At 43.2% G+C, this 12,976-nt stretch overlaps 1 protein-coding gene across 2 annotated transcripts in view; it reads right to left on the reverse strand.

Annotated features, from left to right (window-relative positions):
* Positions 1 to 2,693, reverse strand: part of CD247 (CD247 molecule) — a 71,170-nt gene extending 68,477 nt beyond the window's left edge. Inside the window, exon 1 of one of the 2 annotated variants that reach the window (XM_031030552.2) lies at positions 2,501 to 2,693. In XM_031030552.2, coding sequence (XP_030886412.1) covers positions 2,501 to 2,609 — 109 coding nt within the window. In that variant the 5' untranslated portion in view covers positions 2,610 to 2,693. The remainder of the gene's footprint in view (positions 1 to 2,500) is intronic. The other variant, XM_006735657.3, reaches the window with a different exon arrangement.
* Positions 2,694 to 12,976: the final 10,283 nt, after the last annotated feature.

Genomic DNA, 12,976 nt, shown 5'->3' on the forward strand with positions numbered 1-12,976 from the left:
ATTAAGAATTCTAACCATGGGTTTCCATTTCCTGTTGCTAGATACCGAGAACAAGAAAACAGACCATGATGTAATAATAGTAATAATTAATACCGCTTCCATGGTTTGGCTGTCTGCTATGTATCAAGCACATTACATTCATTTCTCATCTTTACAGCCCTGCAAGGAAAGTTATCCTTACTTTAGAGGGGAGAAAACCAAGGCCCAGAGAGGTTAAGTAACTTGTCTAAGGTTGCACAGCTAGGAAAGTGGCAGCACTGGGATTCTGGGTTTGACCTGACTTTTGCCACCACATCCAGCTGCCTCCCTAAAAGTAGAGCGTGGGAACCTGCACTCCCCAAGATTTTGTGTCATAGCTGCGGAGACAATGGCCACGCCAACCACGGGGCGCACTCTTGGCCACCGTAGGGGAGACAGTTACAGGGACTGAGCGGCTGACAGCTCTGCCAGCAGAAGTGAGTCTGTGCTGTTTAAGCACACCGCCTTTGTCGCTTCCAGCCGCGGACCCCGGTGACCGCGGTGAGAGACTCTCACCCGGGGACACCTCCTCATGTAGACAGACTAAGTCATTATTTGCTTTGATCCTCATGATCTGGGCATTTCCGTAAAAGGCAAATGGAAAAATCTTAGTAAAAAGTGGATTTTTAAAAAACGTTCGGGGACGGGTGACTTAACTGAGCGAGAAAAGAGAGAAGGCCCCAGTTCACATTCCACCAGCAGCTTCCGCCCAGCGCAGTCGTAAAGCCAACATGGAGCCATTTGCAGCCCTCAGGGCTAAAGGCCCAAGTCTCCGCTCCCCTCCCCTCAACTGGGCGAGACGCTTGGAAGGACTTTCGTCTAGGAGCCTTCTCTAGGAGTAGCTGACATGTCCACCCCCGCAAAGGGGCATGGAAAGATGAAAAATCCAGCCAATCTAACTTTTCCCTCCTGTGCTGCCATGTGTGGTAATGGGCGCGGCCCCCGTCTGGTCTGCCGGGTGGGATTTGGTTTGCCGCTCTCGGCGGCCACCAACCCCCCAAGCAGCTCCTCTTTTTCTCTTCTACCCCTACTTTGCTGCTACCTTGGCCCCAAGGCCAACACAAACGGCCTGGTGAGGAAACTCTGCGTAGCAGAATTACCTCTGTGGCCTGAAGCCCACGACCTGAGGCTGTTGCCGTCAGCCGCACCCCTGAAATCAGGGAGTTCACAGGCTACCGTGGTCATCTTGTCGCCTGCACACAGGATGGGCTGCCTGGGGCTTGCTCTGAAGCCCTCACCCTACAGCGCCATGTGACTCATACCCAACAAAGGCTTTTCTGAGAAGAAAGCTGCGATCTTACAGAAAACCCCATGGTTACTTAGCCTCAGAACCCCTGAGGCACCAAGCTGAGGCTGTGCCATGGTCCCTGTCAGGAGCAGAAGTGCCCATGGCCTCTCCTGCCCTCCCACCATTGTCGCTAAACGCTCTCCCACGCTGAAGCAACCTGCGAGGTGGGGGAAGGTCGTTTGCCTGTGACCACCCTCCCTGTTTCTTCAGACTCAAATATGGCTGGTCCCATTCCTTATAAAAATGCTGTGGCCCCAATCCCCCAAGACAGTCTGTTTTGTCTTCTTCTCACATGTTCTCCTCATTACCTGGCCCAGAAAACATGGTGGGAGTGAAAGGATTCTAGAAAAGCCAGGCTCCCATGAACCAAACGAGGTGAAGAGTAAGTTCTCTTGCTGGTTGGTTGGTGGTGATTAACAGGTCACATCCCCTCATCTGTCCCTACGCTCTGTCAGCATCTCTAGCTTTTTGGCCTCAGATGGAGAGCTGCTTGCAGTGAGGGGCAGTGGGTGAGTCACTAAGCCTGTGATGGGTGTGTCACAGGGCCGCCCTGGGCCGTGGGGTGAGGGGGCAGCCACGACAGAGCTGTGTCGTGACACGGACCCCGAGGAAGACCCCTTCCCCCTTTCGTTGACCCCGCTGCTTAGTCCCTGCCCCATCCAGGTGCTTTAGGTCACGGCTGTGACCCTGGTTGACCAACAAGAGAAGTTTTTGCTGGAAAAGGAAGAAGGAAAGGGGCTGAGTGATGGAGCCAGCAAGGGGGTAAAAGAAGATGCCGAGACGAGAAAGATGGCCTGGCTGACATTTTCTCATCTCATCCAGCTTCTGTTAAATGCTCCCTCTCCTTTTCTCCACACTGGGCCTGCCTCCGTGGCTCTTCTGCCTCCTTCCTCCCCATCCTTCCCCTCCGTGGACTTTCCTCCCTCCTTTTATCACCGGAAAAACCTGGCCTTGAGGCAGGTGTGTGTTCAGGCCGCTGGCTCTGACCCGATGCCCAGCTCGGCTGTGAGGAACCGATGCCGGCATCGAGCCCGATCCCCCCTGCTCAGCCGCCCCTTGATTTGAGGAGAACAGGATTCAAAAGACACACCAGTTCCTCACTAGCCCTCCACCATTCCCCACCCCCCAACCCCCCCAACACACACGCACAAAGAGTTTCTAGAAGCTCCTTGCCACCGAGAGGTCCGGCCTTACCTGTAACCGGGAGCTGTGCCTGCAGCAAAGCCACCATAACCAGCACCTTCCACGCCATCTTGTCTTTTCCCCCAGGATGGTGCCAGGACGCCGAGGCTGTGGAAGCCATGGCTGGGACACAGAAGAGCAAAGGAGTCTGCGGGCTTAGTTCTGCTGCTGCCTCCTCAGGAAGTGGAAGACTATGGGGCCTTTGAGAAGGCTCACACCGGCCCCCAGGGCCAAGCAACTCACACTCCCCCTTTCGGTTCATAGGCAGGAAGCTCTGGAGGTTTGAGGGTTTGAGGTGTGTGTGTGTCTAAATTTTTGCTTTTCTCTCACTTAGCCGTTGTTTTACTCCCCTTTTTTCCCCTAACTTTTGTCAAATTTTTATCTAATTCCTATCTTGATTGGTGAAGTCAGTCCCTAAGCAAATAGGAGTTCACAAAGCATGTGAGAACATTTGCCATATTTTATGGAGGTTGGTAAGATGGCAGAGCTCTGGATCCAGAGTCAGGATAAACGCAGAGACAGAATACCTGGGCTTTAGTGCCTATCCCTGCTACCTACACGCTGTGTGGCCTTGACAAAGTCACTCAACATCTCTAGGCGTCTGCGTTCTTCCCCGTAAAGCAAATTGCTGGGGTAGATCTGAGGTTGCAGATCAAAACTCGGCCTGAATTTGAACCACATAGTTTTTCAAATGCCTTTTTTGGTTGTCAATATTGAACCATTGGAGTAATTTACAATAATAAAAAGATAAATAATTAGAAATAAACATAATAAGAAGCATAAGATCTATATGAAATAAACTTTAAAACGTTACTGAAGAATGCAGAAAGGACCTGGGTATATGGAAAAGCATATAGTCTTTGATAATCTTAAGAAGACCACAGTTCTCTGTAAACGAATCAATCTATCCCACTAAAAATACCAACACATAAATACAACTCAACAATAAGAAAACTATTGTCCTAAAAATTAGCCAAAGATCAAAATAGATATTTCTCCAAAGAAGATATACTAATGGCCATAAGCACATGAAAAGAAGCTCAATATCACTAATCATCAGGAAGTTGCAAATTAAAACCTCAGTGAGATATCACAAAACACCTGTTAGAATGGCTAAAATTAAAAACTCAAGAAACAAGTGTTGGCAAAGATGTGAAGAAAAAGTAATCCTGTGCACCGTTGGTGGGAATGTAAACTGATGCAGCCACTGTGGAAAACAGTATGAAGGTCCCTCAGAAAATTATAAATAGAATTACTGTATGATTCAGTAATTCCACTACTGAGCATTTACCCAAAGAAAACTAAAACACTATTTCAAAAAGAAATATGCATCCCTACGTTTACTGCAGCATTATTTACAATAGCCAAGATATGGGAGCAACCCAAGTGTCCATCCATAGGTGAATGGATAAAGAAGATGTATATAATGGAATATTACTCAGCCATAAAAAATGAGATCTTACCATTTTCAACTACATGGATGGACCTGGAGGGTATTATGCTAAGGAAAATAAGTCAGACAGAGAAAGATGAATACCATATGATTTCACTCATATGTGGAATTTAAGAAACAAAACAAATGAACAAACAAAAAGAAAAAGAGACAAACTGAGTCTTTGATACAGATACACAGATACACACTGGTGGTTGCCAGAGGGGAGGTGAGTGGGGGGATGGGTAAAGGGAAAAAAGAAAGAAAAAAAACTATAGAGAGATACTATAGTGAGATACTACATCACACCCACTAGGGAGACTAAAATAAAAAAGATAAACAATTCCTGTTGGTGAGGATGTAAAGAAATTGGAACCCTCATACACTGCTGGTGAAAATGTAAAATGATGAAGCCCTTTTAGAAAACAGCTTGAAGGGCGCCTGGGGGCTCAGTTGGTTGAGCATCTGACTCTTGATATTGGCTCAGGTCTTGATCTCAAGGTCGTGAGTTCAAGCCCCACATTGGGCTCCATGCTGGGTGTAGAGCCTACTTAAAAAAAAAAAAAAATGGAAAAAGAAAACAGTTTGACAGTTCCTCAAAAAGTTAAACAGAGTTATCATATGATACAGCAATTCTACCTCTAGGCATATACCCAAGAGAATTGAAAACATATGTCCACACAAAGACTTGTATCTTAATGTTCATTGCAACATTATTCATCATAGCCCTGAACTGGAAACAAGCCAACCGAGGAATGGTAAACAAATGTGGTATATCCCCAAAAGGGAATGTGATTCAGGCATAAAAAGGGATGAAGTATTATTACAGATTACAACATGGATGGACCTTGAAAACATTGTGTTAAGTGAGAGAAGCCAAACAAAAGAACACATATTATAGACAGAAAGTAGATTAGTGGTTGCCAGGAGATGGGGAAGAGGGGAAATTCAGACTAACTGCTTATAGGTAAGAAGTTTCTTTTTGGGTTGACAGAAACATTCTAGCATTAGATGGTGGTGAATATAGCAAATATCATTGAGATTACACCTTAAAATGGTGAATTTTATGTTATGTGAATTATATCTCAAAACAAAAATAATGCTGAAACAAACAATATTAATTCTGTGCTTGCAAGTAATTTCTCACCATCTATGGCTTCCTTTTTCATTTTCTTAATGGTATTTTTTAATGAAAATGTTTTAAATTTGATGATAACCAATTTATCAATTTTTTTCTTATGGTTTGTGTTTCTTATATTTTATACCCAATTCATTGGGAGATTTTATCATGAAAAAGAATGCTGCATTTTGTTGAAGGCTTTTCTGCATCTATTGAGATGATTTTATGACTTTTTCTTTCATTCTATTAATGTGGTGTATCATATTTATGGATTTGCATGTGTCAAACCATCCTTGCATGCCAAGGATAAACCCCACTTGATCATTGTGCATGATTCTTTGAAGTGCTGTTGAATTTGGTTTGTTAATATTTTTATTGAAAATTTTTTTGTGACACCTGAAAATAAATTAACACTGTATGTTAACCAAACTGGAATTAAAACAAAAACTTCCTTAAAAAAAAAAGAAAGAAAATTTTTGTGTTTATATTTATCAGGGATATTGACCTATGGTTTTCTTTTCTTGTAATATCTTTTTTTGCCTTTGGTGTCAGGGTAATGCTGGCCGTGTAAAATGAGTTAGAGAGTGTTCCCTCCTCTTCAATTTTTTGGAAGAGTTTAAGGACTAGTGACAAGTCTTTAAATGTTTGGTAGAATTCCCCAGGGAGAACATTTGCTTCTGGGCTTTTCTTTGTTGGGAGACTTTTGATTACTGATTCAATCTCTACTCATTATTGATCTGTTAAAATTTTCTATTTCTTCATGATTCAATATTGGTAAGTTTCATGTTTCCAGGAATTTATCCACTTCTAGGTTATCCAATTTGTTGGCATGTAATTGTTCATAGTAATTTCTTATGATCCTTTTTATTTCTGTGATATCAGGGATAATGTCTTATTTCATTTCTGATTTTATTTATTTGATTCTTCTCTCTTTTTTTCTTGGTAGGCCTAGTTAAAGGTTTGTCACTGTGTTTTTGTTAAAATATAGCTATTAGTTCCATTGGTCTTTCCTCTTATTTCTCTGGTCTCTATTTATTTCTTCTCTGATCTTTATTATTTTCTTCCATCTGCTTTGGGCTTAGTTTGTTCTTCTTTTTCTGCTTTCTTGAAGTGTAAAATTAGGTTGTTTATTTGACATCTTTCTTGTTTCTTAATGTGGGGTATTTATTACTATAAACTTTCCCCTTAGAACTGCTTTTGCTGCATCCCATAAGTTTTGTTATATTGTGTTTCCATTTTTGTTTCTTCCAAGACATTTTTAATTTTTTTTCTAAGACCCATTGGTAGTCCAGGAGTATGTTGTTAAGTTTCCACATATTTGTGAATTTTCCAGTTTTCGTCTTCTACTTGATGTTTCGTTTTATACCACTGTGGTCAGGAAAGACACTTGGTATGATTTTGACCTTCTTAGGTTTGCTAAGACTTGTTTTGTGACCTATCATAAGATCTATCCTGGAGAATGTTCTGCATGCACTTGAGAGGAATGTGTGTTCTGCTGCTGGATGGACTGTTCTGCACATGTCTGACAGGATCATTTGGTCAAAAGTGTGGTTCAAGTCCAACATTTCCTTATGGATTTTCTGTCTGGATGATCTGTCTATTGTTGAAAGTGGGGTATTGAAGATTACTCTTATTGTCCTGTTGCCTATTTCTCCCTTCAGATCTGTTAGTATTTGCTTAATATATTCAGGTGCTCTGCTGTTGGATATATGTATATTTATGACTGTTATATCCTCTTAAAGAAATGACCCCTTTATTATTATATAATGATCTTCTTTGTATTTGTTACAGTTCTTGACGTAAAGTCTATTTTGTCCAATATAAGTGTAACTACCCCGGCTCTCTTTGGGTTTTGACTTGCATAGAACATCTTTTTCCATCCCTTCACATTAGGCCTGTATGTGCCCTTAAAACTAAAGTGAGTCTCTTATAAGCAGCATAGAGTTGGGTCTTGTTTTGTTTTGTTTTTTAAAATTCATCCAGCCACTCTCTGTTTTCTGATTGAAGAATTAAATCCATTTACATTTAGAGTGATTACCAATAGGTAAGGACTTACTACTGTCATCTTATTAATTGTTTGTTAGCTGTTGTGTTGTTCCCTTGTTCTTTCATCCCTCTCTTGCTTCCTTCCTTTTGTGAACTGATGGTTTTCTGTAGTGGTAAGCTTGATTCCCTTCTCCTTACCTTCTGTGAATCTACTATAGATTTTGGCTTTGTGTTTACCATGACATTTACTTAAAACGTCTTTTAGATATAACAGTCTAATTTACATTAGTAACAACTCCAATCATATACAAAAACTCTACCCTTGTGCTCTCCCCTTTTATGTTTTTGATGTCACAATTTACCTATTTTTATGTTGTATATTAAAAATTATTATGGCTACAGTTATTTTTAATACTCGTGTCCTTTAACCCTTATACTAGAATTAAGTAGTTAACATAGCACCATAATATGGTGTTAGGGTATTCTGAATTTGACTATACATTTACCTTAACTAGTGTGTTGTATATTTTCATATGTTTCACATTACTAATTAGCAGCCTTTCATTCAACTTGGAGGACTCCTTTCAGCATCTCTTGTAAGGGAGGTCTCCTGGTGGTGAACTCCCTTAGCTTTTGTTTGGGGAAATCTTTATTTCTCCTTCATTTCTGAAAGTTAATTTTGCTGGATAGAGTATTGTTGGTTGGCGGTTTTTTTCTCTCAGCATTTTGAATATATCATCCTACTCTCTCCCTGCCCATGAGGTCTCTGCTGATAAACTTATAAGGGTTCCTTTATAAGTTACAAGCTTCTTTTCTCTTGTTGTTTTTGAGATTCTTTGTCTTTTATTTTTAATAGTTTTATTGCAATGTGTCTCAGAGAAGATCTCTTTGAGTTTGTTTTATGACCTATGAGCTTCATAAACTTGGATATCCAAATCTCTCTCCAGATTTGGAAAGTTCTTGGCTACTATCTCTTTAAGTAAGCTTTCTGTCCCCCTCTCCCTTTCTTCTTCTGGAACTCCAATAATTCACTATTTATTTATTTATTTATTTATTTATTTATTTATTTATTTATTTATTTTTTGCTGGTATCCCATAGGTCGCATAGGCTTTCTTCACTTTTTTTTTTTGTTCTCTGACTGGGTAATTTCAAAGTTCCTGTCTTCCAACACACAATTCTCTTTTCTGCTTGATCTATTTTGCTGTTGATGTTTTTTACTGTATTTTCCATTCATTGTATTCTTCAGCTCCAGAATTTGTTTGTTTCTTAAATTTCTCTTTGTTAAACTTCTCATTTTGTTCATTTATCATTTTCCTGATTTCACTGAATCATCTTTCTGTGTTTTCTTTTTTTTTTTTAAAGATTTTATTTAGTTATTTTTTTGAGAGAGTGAGCGAGCAAGAAAGCATGAGCAGGGGGAACGGAAGGGGCAGAGGGAGGGACAGAAGCAGACTCCCCGCTGAGCAGGGAGCCGGTTGTGGGACTCGATCTTGGGACTCCAGGATCATCACCTGAACCGAAGGCACACGCTTAAGCGCTTAAGCGACTGAGCCACCCAGGTGCCCGCTTTCTGTGTTTTCTTGTAGCTTCCTTAAAATATCTATTTTGAATTCTTTATCAGGAAAAACACAAGTCTCCAAATCTTGGGAATCAGTTACTGGAAGATTAGTGTAATCCTTTGGTGGCATCATGTTTCATTGTTTTTCACATTCCTTGGAGTTTGGGTTGCTGTCTTCACATTTGAAGTAGCAGTGACCTCCTCCAGTCTTTACTAACTGCCTATAGGGTAAAGTATCTTCCATCAGCCCTGCTAGGGATTCTGAGACTTTCTCAAACCTTCTATGGATGTGTCTGTTCCTCACTCCTCGCACCCTCTTGTGGCAGAATTCAGAAACTTGTATGTCTTCTCTCAATCTTGTAACGCCCCGGGCCAAGGGCTGACAGCCTCCCTTTTGCTTTCCCAAAGGTGGTGCTAAAGGCCAAGTTTCTGGTCTCTCCCTGGTCCACAGATTCAGGTTGGCTTTCTGTGCATGCTCACTGGACACTTGCCAACACGTGCCCTCACGGCTGCCATCAGGAGCTCACACAGGGAGCCAGGTATGTAGGGAAGCACGCATAGCACTGTGGTGCCTGGGAGCCAGTTGGGGGGATCTACAGGCAAGGTATCCCCAGTGGTCATGGTGGGCTTCTTGATGGAGTCCACAATGCAGTTAGCAGGATCCACTTCCCTTTAATGCCTTTCAAGTGTTCTATCTGCCACTCTCCCAGTCTCTTCCTGCCCCCGCCCCCAGTCGTGTATCTCATGATTCAGTGCTCTGGATGGAAGGAGAGAGAAGTGGGCCTCTGTAGCAGCATCCCACACAGCTGGGGAAGCTGAGTGCTTACTCATGTGCCCTCACTTTCCCCCACAGGAGAAATCACAGTGGCCAAGAGATCTGGGCCCTAAGCTGTGCCACCTCAGGGGAGGGATGATTGCTCCATAACAGATTGTCACAACTTGGTGACTGAACACAGCACAAATTTATTATCTCACAGTAAAGTCAGTCAGAAATCCAGGCACAGCATGACTAGATTCTCTGCTCCGGTTCCTAGGAGGCTGAAATCAAGATAGGTTAGCTGGGGTGGCAGTTCTCATCTGAGGCTCAGGAACCTGTTCTAAGGTCAGTGGTTGTTGGAAAAATTTATTCCCTTACAAATATAGAACTGAGGTCCTAATTTTCTTGCTAACTATTGGCCAGGACTGCTTTCAGATCCTAGAGAACACCTGTAGTTACTTGAATGTGGCCCCATAGACAGTTCACAACATGGATGTTTGCCTTCTCCCAGGCCAACCAGAGCAGATCTCTGACTTCTGCAACCAGCTGGAGAAAATTCTGCTTTTAAAGGGTTTATCTGATTAGGTCAGTCCCACCCACGATAACATAACATAATCGGAGTGATATTTCATCATATTTACAGGTCCTTCCCATAATCAAGGAGATTCTATAGGGCATGTACATCAAAGTGTGGAAATTCTGGGGGCCATCTCGTGATGCTGTCTCCCAAAGAAGAACTATTAGAGAAGATGCTCCTTCCTTCTCCTCTGTGAGGATTAGGTATGCCTGGTATCTTTCTTATCAGATGGAGGAAGCTTGCCTGGGAATGAAGCCAACCCAGAGGAGAGCAAAACAAGAGATGTGTAAAAACAGAACACTAACTGCATTCATTGATAACCTGGATCATGCCATACCTAAAGGCCTGCCCATAGGCTTTTCCATTTCATAAGCCAGTAACTTTTTCTTGAGCTATAGGACTTTGATTCTGTACCTTGCAACAGAAATGGCCTTGACTATCACAGATGCTGAAAATTCATGGCCACTGAAGACATGCTTGCAAATTTGCAGTTTTGCCTGGGTTTTACCTAATGGGCCCTTTCCCACCCCCCACAATCATTCATCCTGAAGAAAATTAAGTCACAAAATTTAGTTTCTTTAATGAGACATGAGGGAGGAAAACCATGCCTAATGTCCAAACACACAAGAAAGAAAGAAATGATGAGAAGACCACACGAGGATATAAAAGAACTTCAAAGGTGGCAAGGGATGGCAGAAACAAGCTGGGATACGGGTCAAATTGAAGAGGTGCTATCACGGGAGGAGATGAATTCTAACTGGCTGCATATAGCTGTTGACAGTCAAAGAGCTTCCACTGCAAACAGAACTTTTTCTGCTTTCATGGGGATGCCTACATTCATGTGTCACTTTCACATATATGTCATATTTAATCTTCACGATGACTCAGTAAGGTAGTCAATATTGGTATATAGTTTCCATTTTATAGTGAAGGAAACTGAGACTCAGCAAAATGAAGTCATTTGCTCAAGGTCACAAGGCCGGTAAGTGGCCGAATCAAGTCTACAGCTTGGGTTTTCTGGGTGCCAGTCCCCAGAGGTGGAAGAACATGAGCTGTAGAATCACCAGCCCCAGGTTCAAATTCCAGCCCATCCACTGACTAGCTGGCTGGTCAACAGTAGATGGTTGGAGGAATGAATAAAATGATCTATGTTATGTGCCTGGAAAAGAAGGTAGATAGAAGAATCATTCAGGGGAGGTGACCATCCCCATCGTTGCCTAGGGAAAGGACTCCTAGGGGTTGTTAAATGTTTGAGGGCAGATGCTGTGTGCAAAGTCCTTCTAGGAATGACAGGAGCCCAGAGGGAGCGAGAAGGAGAGTTGCTGATGGTGGGGTGGTATGGACAAGTCCTCCAGAATGAGGGAGGCCCCCCGCCTTAGAGCAGGGCCCCCTGTGTTTCCTCGTTTTGATCTTCGAAGTTCTTGAGCACCAGGTCAGAACTCAATGCATCTGCCTCGTGTGCGTTACACACAGGTGGTTCCTGTTCCCGGGTGGGTGGAGTTGATGAGTTTAGCCACAGAACACCTATCAAGTCCATTCCTGGACATCTGAGCAAACACAAAATCATCATCTGCAATGGGCAAATGATGTGAGACACCAGGGCATCTGAGAGCCCAGTTGATGATTATGTGCTAGCAGTGGATATTCTCAACAAGTTCCTCACCTCTACTGTGGCTTATCCCGTCCTCTGACTCTACCAAATGGTCTTCCCCTCAGTGTGGGGCCACCGAGCACTGTCTCTATGGGAAGGCACAAACCGAGGAGCTGGTCCCAGCTTTGTCCTTAACTTGCTGTTCGGCCTTGACCAAATTACTTTACCTCTCTAGGGCTTGGTGTCCTCAGCTGTAAGATGAAGGGGCTGAACTTCGAGGTGGATTTTTGTATGATTTGAGACTGAAAAACATCCTAAGAAATAAACAGCAATATTGTGGATTCCTCCATCAGAAAAGCAGCTCTTGAGGGCTGCCTAGTCTCATGAGACCCAGTACAGTACCTTGTACACACTTGAAGTTCCGTAAATATTTGTTAGATAAGAGGTGATTGTCTTTGTTTGTATTTATAATCGAAGCATTAAAAAAATAAAGCACTTTCTTCTTGTTGTCTTAAAAAAAAAAAAAAAAAGGCCCCCACATGCTGTCTTCTAGCTTGAAATTATATTTACGGATAACTGTTCCTACCTCGCCCATGTCCCTCCCCTTTTAGCCCCGCCTGCTGTGATCTACCCCCTGCACCATTTTGACTTTAGGAGCAGCCCGTGACTGCCTTGTGTCCAGGCTTCCATATGAGGGTGTTAAAAGAAACCACAGGCCCAAAATGGAGTCACTTGTGCTAAACCCACATCACCAGACCAAGGCTTAATATCTAACCTAATTACAGTTTCAACCTTCTCCAGGAACGTAGTCTCAACTGGTCAGTCTGGAATTTTCTGGTCAGCACCAATGAGGTAATCTGCCACATAGTCCCTTTTCTCCCCCCAGAGAAAGATGATGTAATCCACTCTTTCCTTGTCTCTTGTCTCTGCCCCCTTCGGCCTGTACAAGCTTCCCATTTTGTAAAGGTCCTGGGAGCTCCCCCCTTCTTGCTGGATGAGATGCTGCCTGATTCATGAATCATTCAACAAAGCCAATGAGATCTTCACAATTTACCATCGGTTTGCAGGGCTCTACCCCATCTCATAGCACTGGAGTGGCTCTGACTTCATGCAGACTGCATTTTGATCATTTGCAAAGGGGAAGGACCAACTGAGCTTGCATGGGATGGAGGCTGCTGGTGGCTTGGAAGTCCCCTCTCAGCCCCTCCTGGCCCTGGCCGGACTCCCCACCCCCACCCCAATCCGGGCCCGTGTCCCCCTCTGAAGGGAGCCCACTTCTGGGGACTGCCGGGCGGGGACAGGTGGGTCCCTACACTAGACCTTCACGTTCTGTAAGACAGTCACCAGCTTAGGAGAAAGGTGAAGTAGTTAAAATAAACAAACAGGGGCCCGGAACTCCAGCAGCGCAGTGGGTCTGGCGCTGGCATGGGAGGACTGAACAGGATTTTCCTGCTCTGGGCGACCTT

The sequence above is a fragment of the Leptonychotes weddellii genome, chromosome 6 (assembly GCF_054177405.1).
Source record: "Leptonychotes weddellii isolate Sample4059 chromosome 6, ASM5417740v2, whole genome shotgun sequence".
Classification (NCBI taxonomy): Eukaryota; Metazoa; Chordata; class Mammalia; order Carnivora; family Phocidae; genus Leptonychotes; species Leptonychotes weddellii.